At 42.9% G+C, this 23,614-nt stretch overlaps 1 protein-coding gene across 1 annotated transcript in view; it reads left to right on the forward strand.

Moving 5' to 3' along the window:
* Window positions 1-23,614, forward strand: part of LOC143930931 (alpha-2-macroglobulin-like protein 1) — a 281,168-nt gene that overhangs the window by 16,253 nt on the left and 241,301 nt on the right. Inside the window, exon 2 of the mRNA XM_077455621.1 lies at window positions 20,222-20,408. Coding sequence (XP_077311747.1) covers window positions 20,222-20,408 — 187 coding nt within the window. The remainder of the gene's footprint in view (window positions 1-20,221; window positions 20,409-23,614) is intronic.

The following is a 23,614-nucleotide window of genomic DNA, read 5'->3' on the forward strand; positions in this document are numbered from 1 at the left end:
CTATTAGGTCCACAAAAGTCCTTTTAAGGACTGGTATGGTATAGGTGTAGTACAGTATATAGGGTTGAGTGCACTGCTGTGCTTGTGATTGCAGCCGCCTGTCTTTTGTGAGTGCAGGGAGGGACAGGACGCTGTGTGTAGCAGGGACAGTCAGTTAAATCATTAGCTATTACTATTAGGTCCACAAAGGTCTTTTTAAGGACTGGTATGGCATAGGTGTAGTACAGTATATAGGGTTTTACACGTATAATATTCTTTCTTCCAAATATAGAAAGAATATTATACTTGACTGCTGCCCTATTCTGTAGCAGTCCTTTATCAGTATAGGGACTGAGGTACAGTCTGCTAATCACTAGGCAATGAAAATTGATTGTTGATGACCATCAAGGGAATATCTTAAGCCTTTTTTATTGACAAAACAGTTTTTTACATTTGGCTTTCAAAGGAAGATTATTGCACATTTTTACTCTTAAAATGTCTGTTAATTAAAGAATAGCCATTCTATGATACCCATTCATGAAAGAAAATTCTGGTTAACTGATTGCCGACCAGCCACCATCATTATACTGCGGCAGGTTGGCTCTCCTGTGCGAACCACCGTAGCTCTATGGCGGTCAATGCATGAGAGATAGCGAGCGAGCTGCATTGCCGCAGGAGCGCGCCGTCTCCCGTCGATCCCACGATCTCAGTGTACAGAACCAGAATGGGGATCTGTAAACAAGGCGGATCCCTTGTTTTGCCAGATGACATGTGAGAGTTTTTCTGTTCCCAGTGATTGGGAACAGTGATTGCTGTCATTTCCCTGGCAGCCCATCCCCCCTACAGTTATAATACACCCAGGGAACACACTTAACCCCTTGATCGCCCCCCCCCCCCCCCTAATGTTAACCCCTTCCCTGCCAGTTTTATTTCTACATTGATCAGTGCATTTTTATAGCACTGATCAATGTAATAATGTCACTGGTCCCCAAAAAGTTTAATTTGGGGTCAGATTTGTCTGCTGCAATGTCGCAGACCTGCTAAAAATTGCAGATTGCTGCCATTACCAGTAAAAACAATAAAAAATAAATAAAAGTCCCCAAATCTATCCCATAGATTGTAGACACAATAACATTTGCTTGTAGCACCCTGCGGTTTAATCGGGGATCTCCTCATAAATTTACTTGTCAGGAGTAGTTATCTTGGTCGATTGATAGATATCTGTTGATTTCTTCCTATTTCCTGATTTCTATTGATTTCTTGGCCTTGTTGTACTTTTCTGTTCTACCACTAAGTGGCTGGGTACTTGGAGGTAATAGATACGAAAGGGACAACCCAAGGTCAGGTTATGGGTATATCAGGTATCTCAGCCATTGGGCAGGGGTTTTCTTGAATCCCTTGGCCTGCTGACAGAGCCTATATATTCGGCTGGAGTCAGGTGATCTCTGCCACCTGGACGGCTGTCTGGGTGGATGTGTCATATGCCCCTTGGATGCTAGGCTGGAGATTGGGCCTACCCAGGGTCGTTTTTAATATTGATTGGACCCTGGGCAAAAAAATTCTTGGGCCCCTCCCCCCATGCAATTTCGCTCTCCACCTGCTCTGAGACATACAATAAATATCAGCTAGACTTAAAATCAGTTTACTGTATCATATCAGGCAGCGATTGTGATGGGTTGCCAGAGGTTACAGCATATCATTACCAATTACTGACTGGATGCTAGAGGTTACAGAACACAGAGGTTACAGCACATGATTCCTGCTTGTTGATTGGTTGCTAGATATTACTCTACAGTAATACTGCTCACTGGTTGCTAGAGGTTACAACACATAATCTCACTGCAGAGGGGCATGATATACATATGAATGCCGCCTTTATTTACATATCAATGCCGCCAGCTTCAGTTATTTACATAAACATGCTGCCACTATTTACATATGAATGATGGTTATTTACATGTAAACACTAGGGCAGAGCTGGGCAGCCTTAGTACCAGCACTTCACATTGAGTTATCGGGACACAGCACAGGACTAAAACTTCAAGGGACAAGGGAATTTAAACTGGGATAGTTGGCAAGTATGAGGCAGCTGCTTTGGGCCCCACAACAATGACAGGGCCCAGGGCAGCTGCCCCTTTTGCCCTGCCTTAAAGACGGCCCTGGGCCTACCCCATGGGCATCTGGCTGCCAGGCTGTGTGAGGGCCTATCCAGTAGTAAAAGGGCAGCTCAGGCTTCGGATTGTGGCTTGCAGTCCAACCAGAAGTGACGGATCTGCCGGCTGGAGAACCTGTCCTGGTCTGAGGTAGAAGGGAAGCTGTCGTCACCAAGGGACCAACCACCTTTACCAGGGACCTAAATGAGTAACTGAAGCAAGTACGGGAACCATATTCTTACCGAAAAGGCACTGTAGAGAATTGGGGAAACTTCAGGTGGTGATCAAGTCAGGGACCCAACTTGTGGAGGTGACGCTTGCAGAGCAGCCTTGTGAGTCAAGCCAGGGACTGAACTGGTCAGCAGGTGTGAAGCTTGAGAAGTATCTGTAGTGCCAAGCTAGGGATACCACCACAAACCTTGGAGGAGCTCAAGGGATTCAGAGTCAGTGAATCAGTGGGTCTAGTGAGAGACCGGGAGCTCACCACTGAAGAACTACAAGAGGCAGTTGTAATGAAGCCGAAAGGACGTTTGAGTTAAGAACTGTTAAAGACTGTTGCCATAGGAGACAGCAATCCTGCAAGTGCAGATGTGGCTTCTTGCTGGGGCCTTTCCCTACATGGCTGTCCTCCTATTGAAGTCTGCCAATTGAATTTGCAACTTTCTAAGTGTGTCTTGGCCCTAACTCTCTTTCACCCAAAAATACAAAAAGAACTGTTAAAAGAAATAAAACCTCTTTTACATCCAAGAAGTGTTTGGCGCCCAATAACTTTCAGCATCTTTGCACCCACTATGCCTCACAACCAACTACATATTGAAGAATGTCAGTTATCTTTGGCCTTTGAGGTCCTCATTAGACTGGACAAGGCAGAAACTTTGCTACATGCGCAAACCAATGAATATACACCTATTGTGATTTTTTTTAGAAAAATATATATCGGCCTAAACTGATGAATACATTTGTTTTTTTTGCATATTTTTTTTTTTATATTGTTATAGCAGAAAGTAAATTGTATTTTGTTTTGTTCATAGTGCAAAAAATAAAAAATGCAGGTGATCAAATGCTACCAAAGAAAGCTCTATTTGTGGGAACAAAAGGACGTCAATTTCATTTGAGTCCAGCGTTGCATGCCCCTGCCATTGTCAGTTAAAGCGACGCAGTGCCATATTGCAAAAAAGGCTCTGGTCGGGAAGTGGGTAAATCCTTCCGGGGCTGAAGTGGTTAATAGAGGCTTTCTATCATAACATGTTTAGTTGTTGTAGGAAAATAAGGAATTCAAACCAATGCAATATTTATTTTTGCTAATGGAACACTTTAATGAGAACTATCAAGAGATAAAATAACAAATGATAGAAAAGGTTACTATTAGATACTTGTACTTGAAGCAACTGCCCAGTGCCCCTTCCCTGACTTGTACCTGGTGGCGTATATTAAAACAGTTTTTTGGGAGCAGTGATTTTAATAGTGAAACAAAAGTGAAATATTCCTTTAGACCCCTTTCACACCAGGGCGTATTGCAGGCGCTATAGCGTTAGAAATAGCGCCTGCAAAACGCCCTAAAGAAGCTGCACCATTGTGTGTAGTGTGAAAGCCCCGAGGGCTTTCACACTACAGCGGTGCGCTGGCAGGACGTCAGAAAAAAGTCCTGCCAGCAGCTTCTTTGGAGCGGTGAAGGAGCGGTGTGTTTACTGCTCCTCCACCGCTGCTGCCCATTGAAATCAATGGGGCAGCGCTGTAATGCCGCCGGCAAAACGCCGCTATTGCGGCGTATTGCCGGCGAGTTTAACCCTTTCGCGGCCGCTAGCGGGGGTAAAAGCGCCCCGCTAGCGGCCGAAATGCGCCGCAAATCCGGCGGTAAAACGCCGCTAAAAATAGTGGCGTTTTACCGCCGACGCAAAGTGCGGTGTGGTGTGAAAGGGGTCTTAAATATGGTGCCTTGAGGGTGTCCTTAGTATGCCTGTAAAGTAGTGCATCTTTACCATGTTTATAACAGTGCCACAGCAAAATGTCATTTAAAACTACTCGCAGCTGAACTTTGATAGATCGAGATCAATACTCCATATCAGCTATATATTCCAATCTCATCAGTCATCAGGCTATAAAATATCCCATTGTACCTTTCAAACCCTGGACCTCTATCCTGGACGACCAAGAAGCACCAGAGAATATTCTCGCAGGATATTAAAAGGGTATGTTCTCTAGTATTGTGCGAAACCTGGTGAGAAACCCAGTGTAAAATCGCCCAGCGGGCATATTTAACGTTTCGCCACAGCAAAATTGACTCAACCGCCACCGCATGCCCTTGGTGCTCTACCCCTAGACCATCCCTGTTCCACAGATTATGGACTTTCCAAGCAGTTGCTACCTTCTGGGACCAGGTGCTGGATTATATTGACAGATCTGAGCATATACCCTTGCTTAAGGACCCATTATTATGTCTCTTCAGCTGCGACACTTCGCAAGCCTCCTCGCCAGCGCCTACCTGTACCTCTCTTCCTCAATGGGTCCATATTTGTCTACTGCAGTACACAGGGCAATAATGCATGCTTGGATCAATCCCTCCCCGCCTCAAATTGCTCTGGTCAAACAAGCACTCCTGAACTTATTCCACCTTGAAAAACTGGACACTGTTACTCAACACTCTGCATCGCTGAAACGCTTTATTGCAAGATGGCGTCGCTTCATGGAATACTCCTTCTCACCAGAAGAAATCTCTTCCTATATGGCTCCTTTTTGATACACAAACTGGTACCTGAGAGCGGATTTGCTAATACACTAGGCAAACTTAAGATTCAGTCCACTTCTAATGCTCCAACTTTACATAGCCCCTCCCCCCTGGGCATTCCACCTAATTTATCTATTTACTTAGGTACTATATTATTTGTTATAATTAAAAAAGAGTCCTGCGCAAATAATGCCACAAAAAATAAATAATGTATAAAAATGAGAAGAAAAACAAGAGTCAATGTAAATATTTCAAAAATAAACACACCAATAGTGTAAGTGTGTAGTGAAAAAGCACTGGAGAAAGAACAGGACCAAATGTTCCAAAAGATCAGGCTCCCAGAACTCTCACCTCAGAGATGGAATAATAAGGCAAAAGAAAGTAATTCCAATGGACTTCTCCTTCAATTCTCTGTGCACAATCATCAAATGTTTCCCCATGAAGAAGTCACGTGGTGACGTAACGCGTAGGGAGTGGCCGTAGGAATACCGGAACGAGCGTAAGACTGGCTGTACACGCCAGATCTCTTTCTGTTTGATATTTTCTTTTTAAATGTGAGAGTCCATTTGCTTTCTCTTAAATAAATTTATTCAGTTTTGGAAACCACTACACTATTGGAGTCCCCTTTCTCTCTCCCTTCCCCCTTCCCCTCTGTGTTTTCTTTAAGTTTCATACCACGAGGATACATATGCTGCAGCATTACTCATAAGAGATTGAATCGGCCCTCTAGTGGTAGAAGTTTATACCATTTGATGATTGTGCACAGAGAATTGAAGGAGAAGTCCATTGGAATTACTTTCTTTTGCCTTATTATTCCATCTCTGAGGTGAGAGTTCTGGGAGCCTGATCTTTTGGAACATTTGGTCCTGTTCTTTCTCCAGTGCTTTTTCACTACACACTTACACTATTGGTGTGTTTATTTTTGAAATATTTACATTGACTCTTGTTTTTCTTCTCATTTTTATACTTTATTTATTTTTTGTGGCATTATTTGCGCAGGACTCTTTTTTAATTATTCAAGTGATAGTTTGTGTTTACTATTTTGTCCCGCTGCATTTTTTGTTTCATTTAGTAGCACTTGCACTTTTGTTATTCCACAGATTGTTACATTATACTTTGTTATGCACGTAGATTTATTTCACGTCTAGCACATAGTGGCGCGAGGGTCCATTTTACACATATTATTTGTTATGATATACCGTAACCTAACTTCTCTCTACAACGGTAGTGATCTTCTTACCCACTTTTCGAGTGAACTGTCTACATGCTTCCAATCCATTGACAGACTCTTCAGTAAATATCCTTGGTTAAACCAGTTACTTTCTTATTCGTTTTGCTCCCAATGTATATAGGCTCCAAATCATGCAGTTTTAGCCTGCTAATTTCAGTATATTATTTGTACTATTTCTTGTTTTTAATTTTTTTTTTTCTTCTATTGTACGGCTGATTACTCATACATCTACAAACTCTGTATTTCTATGTGAAAATGGAATAAACATATTTAAAAAAACAAACAAAAAGAAAAACTACTTGCAGCTGTAATGTATTGTCAGATCCCAGCACTATAGATAAAAATACCAAAAAAAAAAATGGCGTGAATCTTTTACTAATGATTTCTACAGGAGCAAAATTATATCTTTCTCTCTGGAGTCCATACCTCTCTTAATACAAGAAAGGACTTTCTGCTGGTATTTGTGGATGAGGCTCTTTATCTTCTCCAGATGGTAAAGCTGCCCATTCCTCTTGGCAAAAAGCCTTCAGTTCCTGTACATTCTTGGGCTGTCTTCTATGAACTGCACATTGTAGATCTCCCCAGAGTGGCTCAATAATATTGAGGTCAGAAGACTGGGGTGGCCACTCCAGAACCTTCACTTTATTCTATTGTAGCCAATGGCAGGTTGACTTGGCCTTGTGTTTTTTGATCATTGTCATGTTGGAATGTCCATGAAAGTCCCATGTGCAGCTTCCTGGCTGATGAATGCAAATGCTCCATCAGTATTTTTTGATAACATTCTGCATTTATCTTGCCATCAATTTTTACTAAATTTCCTATGCCTTTGTAGCTCACACATCCCCAAAACATCAGCAATCCACCCCCGTGTTTCACAGTAGGAATGGTGTACCTTTCATCATAGGCCTTGTTGACTCTTCTCCAAATGTAGTGCTTATGGTTGAGGCCAAAAAGCTCACTTTGGTCTCATCACTCCAAATGACTTTGTGCCAGAAGGTTGGAGTCTCTGTACTGTTTGTTGTTTTGTAAGCAGGATACTTTGTGGCATTGGCGTAGTAATGGCATTCTTCTGGTGACTCGACCATGCAGCCAATCTTTCTTCAAGTGCTTCCTTATTGTGCATCTTGAAACAGCCACACCACATGTTCTCAGAGAGTCCTGTATTTCACCTGAAGTTATTTGTGGGTTTTTCTTTGCGTCTCAAACAATTTTCCTGGCAGTTGTGGATGAAATTTTAGTTGCTCTACCTGACCGTGGTTTGGTTTCAACAGAACACCTCATCTTCCACATCTTGATTAGTTTTAACACTACCCATTGGCATTCTCAATTCCCTTGATATCTTTTTATATCCCTTTCCTGTTTTATACAGTTCAACTACCTTTCCTGCAGATCCTTTGACAATTCTTTTGCTTTCCCCATGTCTCAGAATCCCGAAACGTCAGTGCAGCACTGGATGAAAGATTCAAGGGTCTGTCAAAAGTCCAGAAACTCAAAGACCTTTTATTCACACACACTAATTACAAGCAAACAGGTCACAGGTGAGGATGGTTACCTGTAATAGCCATTCAAACCCCTTTATGTCAACTTGTGTGCATGTTATCAGGCACAAATCACCAGGGTATGTAAACTTTTGATCAGGGTCATTTGGGTAGTTTCTGTTGTCCATTATGATTTAAAGAGTAAATCCAGTTTATTGATAATAAGTGGCTTCAGCCAAACACTAACCACGAGTCAAATAAATGTTTTTGTGTTATCATTCATATTCTCTGAAAAATGGACAAGAAATCATAAATTCTGCTAGGGTATGTAAACTTATGAGCACAACTGTATACTATACGGCCTGCCCTATATACTGTGAAGAAAATTGGGCCTTATGTATTGATGGTACCAGAACACTGTAAGGCCGCGTACACACGCGGGGACTGTTCGCTCAACTTTGTCCGCTGAACAGTGTTTCGGCGGACAGTCCGCTCGTGTGTGGGCTTCAGCTACAGTTTCAGCGAACAGTCTGCTGAACAAAGTTTTTCGGAATTTCCGAAAAACTGTCCGCTGAAACTTTGTTTCAGCGAACAGTCCCCTCGTGTGTAGGCTTGTTCGTCAAACTAAGTTCCGCGCATGCTCAGAAAGGATTTACACGTCGAAGGTTGTATTGCAGTGTATAGGACGTCGTATTTTTCGTCCCGTCATACGTGCCGTTCATGTCATCGCGCAACTTTCAGCGGACTGTTCGTTCGTCGTGTGTGGCCAAGTCCGTCCATGCTAATTTTGAGCGGACTGTCCGCTGAAACTGTTTGATGAACAAAGTTGAGCGAACAGTCCCCGCGTGTGTACGCGGCCTAAGCCCTTACAGTTAATCTTGTTGGGCACAGGAATAGGCCCTGCTGCGAAATATTATATCAAGAACTGTAATTACATGCCTCTGTTAAACAGGGGCAGACAAATTGGGCTTTGGGTGGTGGTGGTGCCATAACACTGTAACCCCTCACAGATACTCATGGGTGCAGGATTACAGTGGTGTGAAAAAGTGTTTGCCCCCTTCCTCATTTCCTGTTCCTTTGCATGTTTGTCACACTTAAGTGTTTCGGAACATCAAACCAATTTAAACAATAGTCAAGGACAACACAAGTAAACACAAAATGCAATTTGTAAATGAAGGTGTTTATTATTAAAGGTGAAAAAAAATCCAAACCATCATGGCCCTGTGTGAAAAAGTGATTGCCCCCTAAACCTAATAACTGGTTGGGCCACCCTTAGCAGCAACAACTGCAACCAAGCGTTTGCGATAACGTGCAATGAGGCTTTTACAGCGTCCTGGAGGAATTTTGGCCCACTCATCTTTGCAGAATTGTCCTAATTCAGTTACATTAGAGGGTTTTCGAGCATGAACGGCCTTTTTAAGGTCATACCACAACATCTCAATAGGATTCAGGTCAGGACTTTGGCTAGGCCACTCCAAAGTCTTCATTTTGTTTTTCTTCAGCCATTCGGTGGTGGACTTGCTGGTGTGTTTAGGATCATTGTCCTGCTGCAGAACCCAAGTTCGTTTCAGCTTGAGTACACAACAGATGGTCGGACATTATCCTTCAGGATCTCTTGGTGGACAGCAGAATTCATAGTTCCTTTTATCACGGCAAGTCTTCCAGGTCCTGAAGCAGCAAAACAGCCCCAGACCATCACACTACCACCACCATATTTTACTGTTGGTATAATGTTCTTTTTCTGAAATGCAGTGTTCCTTCTACGCCAGATATACTTGGACACACACCTTCCAAAGAGTTCCACTTTTGTCTCATCGGTCCACAGAATGTAGTCCCAAAAGTCTTGGGGATCATCAAGATGTGTTGTGGAGAAATTGAGACGAGCTTTGATGTTCTTTTTGCTCAGCAGTGGTTTTCTCCTTGGAACTCTGCCATGCAGGCCATTTTTGCCCAGTCTTTTCCTGATGGTGGAGGCATGAACGCTGACCTTAACTGAGGCAAGTGAGGCCTGCAGTTCCTTGGACGTTGTTGTGGGGTCTTTTGTGACCTCTTGGATGAGTCGTCGCTGCGCTCTTGGGGTAATTTTGGGCGGCCGGCCACTCCTGGGAAGGTTCACCACTGTTCCATGTCTTCGTCATTTGTGGATAATGGCTCTCACTGTGGTTCGCTGGATTCCCAAAGCTTTGGAAATGGCTTTATAACCCTTTCCAGACTGATAGATCTCAATTACTTTCTTTCTCAATTGTTCCTGAATTTCTTTGGGTCTCGGCATGATGTGTAGCTTTTAAGGATCTTCTGGTGGACCTTACTGTGTCAAGCAGCTCCTATTTAAGTGATGCCTTGATTGTGAACAGGTGTGGCAATAATCAGGCCTGGGTGTGGCTAGAGAAATTGAACTCAGGTGTGGACAACCACAGTTATAGTATGTTTTAACAAGGGGGCAATCACTTTTTCACACAGGGCCATGATGGTTTGGATTTTTTTTCACCTTTAATAATAAACACCTTCATTTACAAATTGCATTTTGTGTTTACTTGTGTTGTCCTTGACTATTGTTTAAATTGGTTTGATGTTCCGAAACACTTAAGTGTGACAAACATGCAAAGGAACAGGAAATGAGGAAGGGGGCAAACACTTTTTCACACCACTGTACATGTCCCTGTTATACAGGGGCAGAAAAATTGGGCCTTGGGTGGTGGTGGTACCCTAAATAGAAAATATTGTTAGAAGCTAGCATCATCAAGATTTAGGAAGAATAGGATAGTCAGCATAGGCAGTCTTCAAGGGATCCCCCATCCATAGCAAATTCAATCAGTTACATCAGCTTTAGGTGCTTGATAGCTGCTGATCCAAGACTGATTCATTTTTATGAATGTGAGCCTATCATTGGGGTCTGTGGACAGGCGCACTCTTTGATCCATTATAAACCCTCCAGCAGCACTGAATGTGCATTCAGAAACCATGCTGGATGCAGGACAGACCAGTAGCTGCATATTGAGCAAGTTCTGGCCAGTGGTCCATCCTCAAAACCCAGTAACCCAGTGGGTGCTCTGTTGGAAAGATCTCTAAGTCTACTCTTGCCCCTAGATACTCCTGCACCATGTAATGCAGACGCTGATTATGGTTGCTTCAACCAATCAGACCTTGGTGCTGAAGACTGAAAAATTGTTTAAAGGCATCAGTCATCCAGCCACCTTCTCCACTGCTCTTCCTCTGACTGAACGAATCCTCAGCAACACGTTGTCCAGCACCAGGAAATTGTAACATCCCAGGGTCTGGAAATGCGTTGCACAAACCTTTCTTCAAGGCCTCCTGAAAATGTTTCATCCTCTGCTCCCTTTGCCAAGGCAGGGTGAGATCTGCAACCTACCCTTGTAACGTGGATCAAGAAGGGTTGCCAGTCAGTAATGATCCCTCTCCTTGATACCAGGAATCATAGGGTCCTTTCACAAGCTTTGCAGAATCAGGGAGGCGATGCAGCATAAGTTTGCAGAGGCATTCAATTCTGAGTCTTCTGGGTCACATGATCCGCAACTACCTCCTCCCAGCCACGTACAACTCCTTGGGTTTCTGGGGACTGAAAACCATCCTTTGAATACTGCTGCTGAGTGTTCTCCTCCACATCTATGCTGACACATACCTCCTCCTCCTGTTCTTCCTGTGTGTTTGGCAGGGCAACAGGAATGCTATCAGGATGAATGGGGCCTTGAGAGGTAAGGAAGTCCTCCTCTTCCTCATGCTGTTCTGCCTCAAGTGCCCTGTCCGTGATTCCACAAAGCGTGTGCTCCAGCAGGAAGACTAGAGGGACAGTGTCACTGATGCATGCATTGTCGCAGCTCACTATCCTTGTGGCCTCCTCAAATGGTGAGAGGACAGTGCATGCATCTTTGATCAGTAGCCACTGGTGTGACAAAAGGAAGCCAAGCACCCCTGACCCTGTCCTGGTGTCATACTCGCACAGGTACTCATTTATGGTCCTCTGCTGTGTGTGCAGCTGCTGCAGCATTACCAACGTTGAGATCCACCTGGTGGGCATGTCACAAATGACGGTTGGTGGGCAGGTTGCATTCCCTTTGAATGTCAGCTAGCCGAGCACTGGCATTATATGACCATCAGAAATGACCACAGACTTTTCTAGCCTGTCTCAGGAGATCCATAAGCCTGGCTACCTGCTTAAGAACCGATGCACAACCAAATTCATGACGTGTACCAAACATGGAACATGGGTCAAGTGTCCCTGTTGGGGTGCGGAGAGAAGATTGGTGCCATTGTCTTATATAACCATTCCTGGCTGTAGCTGGCATGGCATCAACAACCTCTGAGCCTGCCCCTGGGGTAGGGAAATTTGCCTGCTAAAATCAGATGGTGGTGTACTGCTAGCAGATTGGCTGCAAGAACTTGGGACACCTATTGTTATACCTTCATTCCTCTCAGTGCAGGTTTTTAAGGGGACTGGAGATATATTAGCGTTGAAGATCCCAGATGAGGAGTAAGAAGAAGTCTGCCTTTTTCTTTGATGTGGGTCTTTCAAGTGCTTTTTCCACCGGACTGCATGGCAGGTCGTCATATGTCTGGTCAAACATGTAGTGCCCAAGCTGCTGCTGTCCTGGCCACGCTTGATCCGCTTCAGACATAGGTTGCAAATCTGCTGCACACGTGTTGAAAAAGGCCCACGCTGAGGAACTTTAAAAAGTCAGCGGGGATTCAGCAGCACCCTGCACCTGCAGAGCTCTGCCGTGTGATGCAATAGGGTGCCTGCCCTTAAGCTGCCCCTAGAGGACATCATTGGAGTTGTCTCCTCCTCCTCCTCCTCTCTTCTCTCAAGCACCCAAGTACAGTCAGTAACCTCATCAGCCCCTCCCTCCCTCGTCACTGGAGCAAACATGGCAGTATGCTGTAGCTGGGGGAACATGACTGCCAGTTTCTTGTCCTTCTGTGGCACCCCCTCTCTCTTCCCCTTCATCAACCTGGGAACAAACATTGGAGCCTTTAAATCACTGCGCATCCTCCAGCAGCATGTACCCGGCACTATGTTCAAATAATTCTGAGGACTCCTCCGTGCATGATTATGGGGCTACGGAAGGAGTGACTGTGGACAAGGAGCCGGTGGAATAGGCTGCTTTGGCAGCTGCATTGGAGGCAAACTACTCTGAACCTGGGTGACAGAGGGTGAGGAGGATGAGGACGGCTTTGTTACCCACTCCACCAACTTTTCCGAATGTTGTGGCTCAATAACATGGCCAGCAGCAGAAAAAAGGGACAAGCGTGACCCGTGGCCACCTGCAGAGGATGCACCATGTCCACAACCACTGTTTACTGTAGACATAGAGGCTGCTTGCCCTCTTTTAGTGGCCGTGAGTGTCTGCATCTCCTTGGTGGCCTTCCGGACATGATGTATTTTTTGTTTTGCAACACCACACTACACTGTATTAGATACTGTGTACACCGCCTGCACAGTATTAGAAACTGTACTACAGCTGCACTGTATTGTGTACTGTGTACACCACTAGAAGTGTAGTAGAAACTGTACACACTGTATTGGATACTGTGTACACCGCCTGCACTGTATTAGAAACTGTACAACTGCTGCACTGTATTTTATACTGTGTACACACCCAGAAGTGTAGTAGAAACTGTAAACACTGTATTAGATACTATTTACACCACCTGCGCTGTATTAGCAACTATGCTATGGCTGCACTGTATTGTGCACACCACCAGAAGTGTAGTAGAAACTGTACTCACTGTATTAGATACTATGTACACCACCTGCACTGTATTAGAAACTGTACTACAGCTGCACTGTATTGTGTACTGTGTACACCACAAGTGTAGTAGAAACTGTACACACTGTATTAGATACTGTGTACTTTGCCTGCACTGTATTAGAAACTGTACTATGGCTGCACTATATTATATATATATATATATATATATATATATATATATATATATATTTATTACATTTTTTTTAAACATTTAATTATTTACTTTATTTCAATTTACTTGTTTTTAACACTACCTTTTTTTTAATCTACTTTATTGCCATCACAAGGGATGAACATAATCCTTTGTGATAGCATGGACCATGATGGGTCCTCTTTATAGAAAGATCTGGGGTCTGTTAGACCCCTTATCTCTCCTCTGGGCTCAAAATCATCTTATCAAACCAAGCTGGTAACGGCTTGTTAAAGTGGATGTTAACCCTCACATATACCCAGTGAAGTGAACAGCCTCAGATGATACACAGAGAGGAAACAAATCTCCCTACATAAGTTTTACATGTATATCTGCTGTCTTCATCTTTATATATTCTTTAGAAAATGCATATGGTGTTAATGATTTTCTCTTCCTGTTCAGCACTGGGAGTGGATTATTGCCATACAGCCAAGACAGCTGATTGGAGGAAAGGCACACACCCCCACTCCACATTGGAAAAGGAAAGAAGGAATGTGCAGAGCTGTGCTGTGAGAAGGCAAGCTCTCTGCTAATCTATTCATAGCAACCTCCCACGACACAAACTTCAGGCTGTTTTTATCTCCTGTCTCAGAGAACTTGTCAGAAGTTATCAGGCTTATAACAGAGTTACGGAACAGAACAAACACACAAGATAAGAAAACACTGCAGATATACGTGCCCAGCTCAAATTCCATTAAACTGGTTTACATTCACTTTAAGATCAAAAGGAAACTGAAAGTGACAGGATCCTCGTTGCTTCTAGTTTCTGATGTCAAAGAGAGGGAAGAACACCATCAGTTCCTCTCTCTCTGTGCAGTGCACTAGATGCCACCAGTTGGACCAGTTCTGGGCTCCCTGATGGCACAGGACAGCCAAGGAAAAGCTGTGGTGGGAGGGGGAACTGCAGAAGTGATTGAGTGGCTCTATAGCCACTCTAATCATTTCTACACTGAAGGGAATAATTGACTGAAAATGTTGATACCAGGATGATGTCTGGCAGCTGCAGGTATAACCACTTCAATCCAAGGACGTCTCACCCACTTTCTGCTGCAGTATGCCATTCACCCTGATAAACATCTACCTGGGTTGACATTTCTGGCAATCTTGCTCACCTCCAGCCACAGAGCAAATGGATCAGCTACAATCTTTGACAAATTTCCTATACAGTATTACTGCTCAGACCAGGCCTTTAATCTGCTTGAGGAACATCTCCACATTCTTCAGGTTCAGAATTGCTAGCAGTTGTGATTTATGAGAGTCCTATTACTGCATCTGTTACTGTTATTTCCAACCCACACAAATAGACATGACCAGGGTATAAAAGATGATTTTGTCCCTCTGACTGCTAGACCAAAACACCCCCTTTTACCTTACCCAAGTAACACACAAGTTACCAAAAACTGGAGTTTAATGGGCAAAGCAGCTTCTTATTAAACCAAATTGTACAACTATCATATACAAAAACATACAACTATCAGTCAGACTCAGAAAATTTGGAGCCCCATGGTCCTTGTAGGCACCACTACTTCAAGTACATGCTTAACCAAACTTAGGCCTCCAGCCGCAAAATACAGACTTATGCCGCGTACACGCGATCGGAATTCTCGTCGGAAAAAGCTCTGATGGTTTTTCCAATGGAATTCCGACGGAATTCGGCTCAAGCTGTCTTGCCTACACACGGTCACATCAAATTCCGATCGTTTATAATGCGGTGACCTACAACACGTATGACGGGACTAGAAAAAGGAAGTTCAATAGCCAGTAGCCAATAGCTTCTGTCTCTTAGTTGAATTTGAGCAGGTGTGATTTTTGGCGTGTCGGAATTGCATACACACGATCGGAATTACTGATAGAGAGTTTTCCCGTCGGGAAAATTGAGAGTATGCTATCAATTTTTGGCTGGCGGAAATTCGGACAGCTAAATTCCAATGGAACATACACAGGGTCGCATTTTCCGATGAAAAGCTCTCATCTGTCTTTTTCTGGATGGAATGCCGATCGTGTGTACGTGGCATGAGACAACACCACTACTAGCAGGTACAACCCAAAGAATCTACACGGAGCCATACTCAATGTACATTTATCAAATAAAACACATTCAAGGACCTTGTATCCCACCAGCTGCCATGACAGGCCACCAAGAGAACTGGCCCAAAAAACACAAAAAAGGGAAGGGAGGATGGGAAGTTTTTCCGATGATGTCTCTATGCTGAGTGAAGACCTCACCAGGATCCTCCTACTAGAAAAAAAGCATAAAAGCGCCTCGGATTGCAAGTATTTAATGTTTACAATAACGTGTAATCTGACACTTACATGAAAGTAAGGAATGACAGGCTTGTGGAAAAGGAAATCTCCTGGATTGGTCTCTGGCGTGTCGGGTAGGAGCAGAGAGTCCAGCTGATGCGGTAGTCGCGATGTTCCTGGAGGAGGCCGGCTAGTCTTCTCAATGGCGGAAGGAGATGAGAAACGAGCCCGAGAGTGTGTGACATCACCTGAGTGTGGAGGAGACACAACGCGTTTCAGAGCATATGCGAGACTCGTACGAAGCATGCGTGATCCTTTCTCAAGTTGAGAAAGGAGCATGCATGCTCCGTAAGAGTCTCTCGTATGAAACTGTTTCAGGAGATTTCCTTTTCCGCAAGTCTGTCATTCCTTACTTTCATGCAAGTGTCAGATTGCACGTTATTGTAAACATGAAATACTTGCACTCAGAGGCGCTTTTCTGCTTTTTTCTTGTCCTATCTACTAGAACTGGCTTCCCTTATGTGAAAATCTGTGTCCTCAGTGTCGGTTCTACCTTTATGATGTTATAAACGTCCATCACCAAAGACACTTTGTCTTATTACTACTTGAACATTTTTTTAAAAATCCCTGTTCCTGGACTTTTTGCCCTTTTATCTTTTTATTGTGCCCTTGTTTACCTGTGCCCTTTATCCATATTCTGAGCACTAACATATGTATATATTTTCTAAGGATCCTTCTACTGGTCAACCCCTGGAGTCCCACCCATTCTTTACACCCATTCCTTACACTCCACCAAGCCTCCCTTTACTATTTTAACCTACCTAAAACGCCTACCAGTACAAACAAACTTTTAACCCCGTCATGTCAGTCCTCCGTCTAGGTTTCTTTTCCTTACTCCGGACCTTGCTTAACCACTTCAGGACCGCCGTATTGCCAATGTACGTCAGCACAATGGCACAGGCAGGCACAATCACGTACATCTACGTGATTGCCTTCCAGCGGGTGGGGGGTCCGATCGGACCCCCTCCCGCTGGTTACGGCGGTCCGATTCGGTCCAGGAGCGCTCCGTGATGAGGGGATGGCCGTTGGTTTTCGGCCACCCCCTCTGGATCGCTCCTGGCCAATGAGAAGCTTCCTCCCCTGTGTATTGTTTACACAGGAAGGAGGAAGTGATGTCATTCTCCTCGGGGCGGTCTTTTTGACCGGACTACGAGGAGAAGACAGAAAGTAAGTGTGCACCAACACTACACTGACATGTAGGTACACACAGGCACACAAACCCCCCCCCGATCCCCCCCCGATCCCCCCCCTCCCCCCCCCTCCCCCCCCCAGTCACAGTGTCACTGATTGCATTGATAATTTCTTTACTGATCAATGCATTCAGTGTCAGTTGTGACAGTAAAAACTGTCAGGACAGTTAGTGTTAGGTCCAGGGTAGCCCCCTATCACCCCCCAATAAAGATTTAACCCCCTGATTGCCCCTAGAGTTAACCCTTTCACCCCCTTTTGCCAGTGTCACTAAGCGATCATTTTTCTGATCGCTGCATGTGTCGCTAGGTAGCTAGTTATTTTTTTAGGTTCACCGCCAGGTTTTTATATCGCTAGGTACCCCGATATACTACCCAATAATGGTTTTAACCCCCTGATTGCCGCTAGTTAACCCTTTCACCCCCTTTTGCCAGTGTTACTAAGCGATCGTTTTTCTGATCGCTGCATTAGTGTCGCTACAGTCGCTAGGTAGCTAGTTCTTTTTTTAGGTTCACCGCCAGGTTTTTATATCGCTAGGTACCCCGATATACTACCCAATAATGGTTTTAACCCCCTGATTTCCGCTAGTTAACCCTTTCACCCCCTTTTGCCAGTATCACTAAGCGATAATTTTTCTGAACGCTGCATCAGTGTCGCTAGTGTCGCTAGGTAGCTAGTTATTTTTTTAGGTTCACCGCCAGGTTTTTATAGCGCTAGGTACCCCGATATACTACCCAATAATGGTTTTAACCCCCTGATTGCTGCTAGTTAACCCTTGCACCCCCTTTCACCAGCGATCACAGTATAAGTGTCACTGGTGACGCTGGTTAGCCAGTTAGTTATTTAGGTTCCCCGTCAGGTTTTTATATAGCGCCAGGGACCCCCATATACTACCTAATAAAAATTTTAACCCCCTGATTGCTCCTAGTTAACCCTTTCACCACTGATCACCGTATAAGTGTTACGGGTGACTCTGGTTAGTTTGTTTTTTATAGCATCAGGGCACCCACCATTTATTACCCAATAAAGGTTTAACCCCCTGATCACCCGGCGGGTGATATCAATTAGGTTTTAGGGTCAGGGTCTGCGTCGCCCCAGGCAGCGCTAGGTTAATGCCAGTACCGCTAACACCCACACACAAAGCATACACCTCCCGTAGTGGTATAGAATCTGAACAGATCAATATCTGATCTGATCAGATCTATACTAGCGTCCCCAGCAGTTTAGGGTTCCAAAAAAACGCATTGTTAGCGGGATCAGCCCAAATACCTGCTGGCACCTGCGTTTTGCCCCTCTGCCCAGCCCACCCAAGTGCAGTATCGATCGATCACTGTCACTTACAAAACACTAAACACATAACTGCAGCGATCGCAGAGTCAAGCCTGATCCCTGTGATCGCTAACAGGTTTTTTGGTAGCATTTTATATTCAAATCCGGAAGGCAGTGCTTGGTTTTCGGGGTCCCGTACGTGGCTAGGCTCCCAAAAAGTCCCCCACATGTGGTATCCCCGTACTCGGGAGAAGCAGCAGAATTTATTTTGGGGTGTAATTTGACTTCTGCCCATAGCATGTGTGAGCAATATATCATTTAGTGACAACTTTGTGCAAAAAAAAAAAAAAGTTTGTAATATTCCCGCAACTTTTGGCAAAATATAAAATATTCCATGGACTCAACATGCCTCTCAGTAAATAGCTTGGGGTGTCTACTTTCCAAAATGGGGTCATTTGGGGGGGTTTTGTGCTATTTTGGCATTTTATGGACTTCGAAACTGTGATAGGTAGTGAGGAGTTAAATCAAAAATTTGCACCCTTAGAAATCCTGAAGGTGGTGATTGGTTTTCGGGGTGCCGTGCGCGACTAGACTCCCAAAAAGTCCCACACATGTGGTATCCCCATACTCAGGAGAAGCAGCAGAATGTATTTTGGGGTGTCATTTCACATATGCCCATAGCATGTGTGAGCAATATATCATTTAGTGACAACTTGGTGCAAAAAAAAAAAAGTTTGTAATATTCCCGCAACTTGTGTCAAAATATAAAATATTCCATGGACTCAACATGCCTCTCAGTAAATAGCTTGGGGTGTCTACTTTCCAAAATGGGGTCATTTTGGGGGGTTTTGTGCTATTTTGGCATTTTATGGCCTTCGAAACTGTGATAGGTAGTGAGGAGTTAAATCAAAAATTTGCACCCTTAGAAATCCTGAAGGTGGTGATTGGTTTTCGGGGTGCCGTGCGCGACTAGACTCCCAAAAAGTCCCACACATGTGGTATCCCCATACTCGGGAGAAGTAGCGGAATATATTTTGGGGTGCAATTCCACATATAACCATGGCATGTGTGAGCAATATATCATTTAGTGACAACTTTTTGTAAAAAAAAAATTTTTTTTTTTTTTTTGTCATTATTCAATCCCTTAGGACAAAAAAAAAAAATATTCAATGGGCTCAACATACCCATCAGCAATTTCCTTGGGGTGTCTAATTTCCAAAATGGGGTCATTTGGGGGGGATTTGTACTGCCCTGCCATTTTAGCACCTCAAGAAATGAGATCGGCAGTCATAAATTAAAAGCTGTGTAAATTGCAGAAAATGTACTCTAGTTTGTAGACGCTATAACTTTTGCGCAAACCAAAAAATATACGCTTATTGACATTTTTTTTACTAAAGACATGTGGCTGAATAAATTTTGCCCTCAATGTATGACTAAAATTTAGTTTATTCGATTTTTCTTATAACAAAAAGAAGAAAATATCTTTTTTTTTCAAAATTTTCGCTCTTTTTCCATTTATATCGCAAAAAAAAAAATCGCAGAGGCAATCAAATACCATCAAAAGAAAGTTCTATTTGTGGGAAGAAAAGGACGCAAATTTCGTTTGGGTGCAATATTGCATGACCGCGCAATTACCAGTTAAAGCAGTGCAGTGCGAAATTGCAAAAAGACCTCTGGTCCTTAAGGTATTTATTGGTCCGGAGCTGAAGTGGTTAAGCTGCTTACTCCACACTGCCCCCCCCCCCCCCCTCCAAAGGAATGATTATTCATAGCATCCCTGTGAATCTCTGCAATCCATGTACAATTACAACACCCAGCATGATCCACTGATGTGTATTCTGTCTCCACTATATTACCATTGCTCAGTGAATGTGCACAAGTATGCTGGTGATCAGTGAAATGCAAACACTTTTTCTGTTCCTTTTTATTTCTTCAGGCACCATGTCATCATCTTTCCCTCAGAGCTGCGCTCTCAATACTATGAAAGTTTCTGTATACATCTGGAGGGTGCTGGTGAGAGAGAGAGCAATGTACGGGTTGTTCTAACGCAGAAAGCAAATTCCATCATACTCATAGACAAGAGCTTCCATCAAGACTCCATATCCACCTGTATTCCTGCTCTGGTACAGTATACCTATAGGATCCAAGCACAGCTTGCTTAAGTGAAGTGTGGGAAATAATTGAAGAGAACACTATTAAAGGATTAAATAGTATAACAGTGAAACATGGGACTATTGGTGGCATGACTAATTAGTGAAAGATCTTTGCGGAGGATTAACCACTTTGCACCATTTCTGACACTTCGCTCCTACATGTAAAAACCTACCTTTTTTTTTTTGCTAGAAAATTACTTGTAACCCCCAAACATTATTTATATATTTTTTTTTTTAGCAGAGAACATGTAGAATAAAATGGTGGGTGTTGCAGTGGTTTTTCAAGCACAATTTGAAAAAAAAAACAAGAAAAAAAACACTTTCATTAATTAAAAAAACAGTAAAGCCCAATTTTGTTATATAATGTGAAAGATGATGTTACGCTAAGTAAATAGATACCTAACATGTCATGTTTTAAAATGGCGTCTGCCACATAGAATGGCTATTCATCAGACAGGAAATGGGTGAGGGGCGACCAGTCTAAACACACACGTTCTTATGCCAAAATATCATAGGAACATATATATATATATTCATCCAGAATGGTCCTGTATTTGGCTGCATCCATCTTCCCCTCAATTTTAACCATCTTCCCTGTCCCTGCTGAAGAAAAGCAGGCCCAAACCATGATGCTGCCACCACCATGTTTGACAGTGGGGATGGTGTGTTGAGGGTGATGAGCTGTGTTGCTTTTACACCAAACATATCGTTTTGCATTGTGGGCAAAAAGTTGGATTTTGGTTTCATCTGACCAGAGCACCTTCTTCCACATGTTTGATGTGTCTCCCAGGTGGCTTGTGGCAAACTTTAGACAAGACTTTTTATGGATATCTTTGAGAAATGGCTTTCTTCTTGCCACTCTTCCCTAAAGGCCAGATTTGTGCAGTGTATGACTGATTGTTGTCCTATGGACAGACTCTCCCACCTCAGCTGTAGTTCTCTGCAGTTCATCCAGAGTGATCATGGGCCTCTTGGCTGCATCTCTAATCAGTCTTCTCCTTGTCTGAGCTGAAAGTTTAGAGGGACGGCCAGGTTTTGGTAGATTTGCAGTGGTCTGATACTCCTTCCATTTCAAAATGATCGCTTGCACAGTGCTCCTTGGGATGTTTAAAGCTTGGGAAATCTTTTTGTATCCAAATCCGGCTTTAAACTTCTCCACAACAGTATTACGGACCTGCCTGGTGTGTTCCTTGGTCTTCATGATGCTCTCTGCGCTTTCAACAGAACCCTGAGACTATCACAGAGCAGGTGCATTTATACAGAGACTTGATTACACACAGGTGGATTCTATTTATCACCATCAGTCATTTAGGACAACATTGGATCATTCAGAGATCCTCGCTGAACTTCTGGAGTGAGTTTGCTGCACTGAAAGTAAAGGGGCCGAATCATTTTGCACGCACCACTTTTCAGTTTTTTATTTGCTAAAAAAGTTTAAAATATCCAATAGATTTCGTTCCACTTCACAATTGTGTCCCACTTGTTGGTGATTCTTCACAAAAAATTTAAATTTTATATCTTTATGTTTGAAGCCTGAAATGTGGCAAAAGGTTGAAAAGTTCAAGGGGGCCAAATACTTTCGCAAGGCACTGTGTATATATATATATATTAAAATGTCCAAAAGTCAAAAACAACTTCTAAAACACAAGCTTAGTTTAAATATCACATCTGTCAATTATTAACTCAAAGATTCATTCAAACTAAATATGAGGGAACCTCATATATTTTTTAAAATCAAATTAAATTCTGAATGTTAAGAATATAACATTCCCCTCTGAAATATGAATAATAACCATATTTCATATTTTAATCCAGTGATACGTCATTTATGTCACAAACACTCTTTGCTCTAATATTTCCAGATGTATTTTCATTTGTAACTAAGCTTCAATTCCAAAACCCATTTTTCTTTTAAGCTTATTTTGCAATAAATCATCTCCTCTTCTGATTTTATTTCTAATTTGATAATACAATTTTTTTTTTCATTCTAAATATTAAACATAACTGGAATATAATGAATGACATAATAATAATAAAAAGAATAAATTTAGGATGTGATAAAATATTTCCTGCTGCTGAAGTTATTGAAGTTTTTCCCCAAATTGATACACTATTAGCCCTTGTACACACGGTCGGAGAATCCGTCGGAATGTGTCCTGTCGGACCGTGTTGTCGGATAATCCGCGTGGTATGCATCGGACTGATTCTGTCGGAATATGCGTCGGACCAAATTTTCCAACTTGTTGGAAATATTTTCCAACCAACTGGTTCGATCGGACATACTCCGATCATGGGTAGAGAATTTTGATTGGACCAAGTGCCACGCATGCTCAGATCAAATTCCAAATCAAAGCTATTGGCTACTAGCCTGATCGTAGTCCCATCATAACAAAATTACGTCATCACGTTCTGAATGATCGGATTTTTCGACAACTTAGTCCGACCGTGTGTATGCAACAGTTTCAGACAAGATCCGACGGACAGAATCCGACGGACAAAGTCCGATGGATTTGGTTGGCAGAATGTCCGACCATGTGTACAGGGGCTTACTGAATTTTTTCCACCAATTACTTTCTGAAAGTTCTGACCATTGATGTGATATTTCTTGCAAATGACCTTGTTTATGTTTAAACAATATTTCTGCATTCTGAAGTTCCTTAGCCAAAGCTATCAATAAACTTTTATCCTTCTGAATTACATTTGCCCATTTTTCCCATGGAAATTCATCCATCTGGGATATATTGTATTGTGTAGGAAGAGCACTTATATTTTTCATAAATATATTTGTCAAATTTGTTCTCAACCTACTAACACTTATTGCTACAATGTCTCCTTCTATACAATACAAACCTTGATTTAGGTTTTCTGTATTTGTACAAGAAGAGAAAAAAAAAAGTTTTAACCCTTTCTGTATCTGACATGATCTGAAAACAAACCTTCTTTTTATCGACAAGAGTAATTTTGGCCTCTGCATACACACTGGCTCTCCAGTTGTTGCTGAGCATAATAAAGGCAGCTTGCAATTCGATTATTGCTGCAGCAGATTCTAGACATAGTACATATCTGCCACTTTACAGTTAGACTAAGGAGACCCCCCACTGCTCATTTAAACATTTACATTTTTCAAAAACTTTTTTTTTTATTGATATATGTCCCCCAGGGCAGGACCCAGACCC

This window comes from Lithobates pipiens, unplaced genomic scaffold (genome assembly GCF_037356315.1).
Source record: "Lithobates pipiens isolate NorthernLeopardFrog02 unplaced genomic scaffold, aLitPip1_a1.2 Scaffold_25, whole genome shotgun sequence".
In the NCBI taxonomy this organism is placed as follows: Eukaryota; Metazoa; Chordata; class Amphibia; order Anura; family Ranidae; genus Lithobates; species Lithobates pipiens.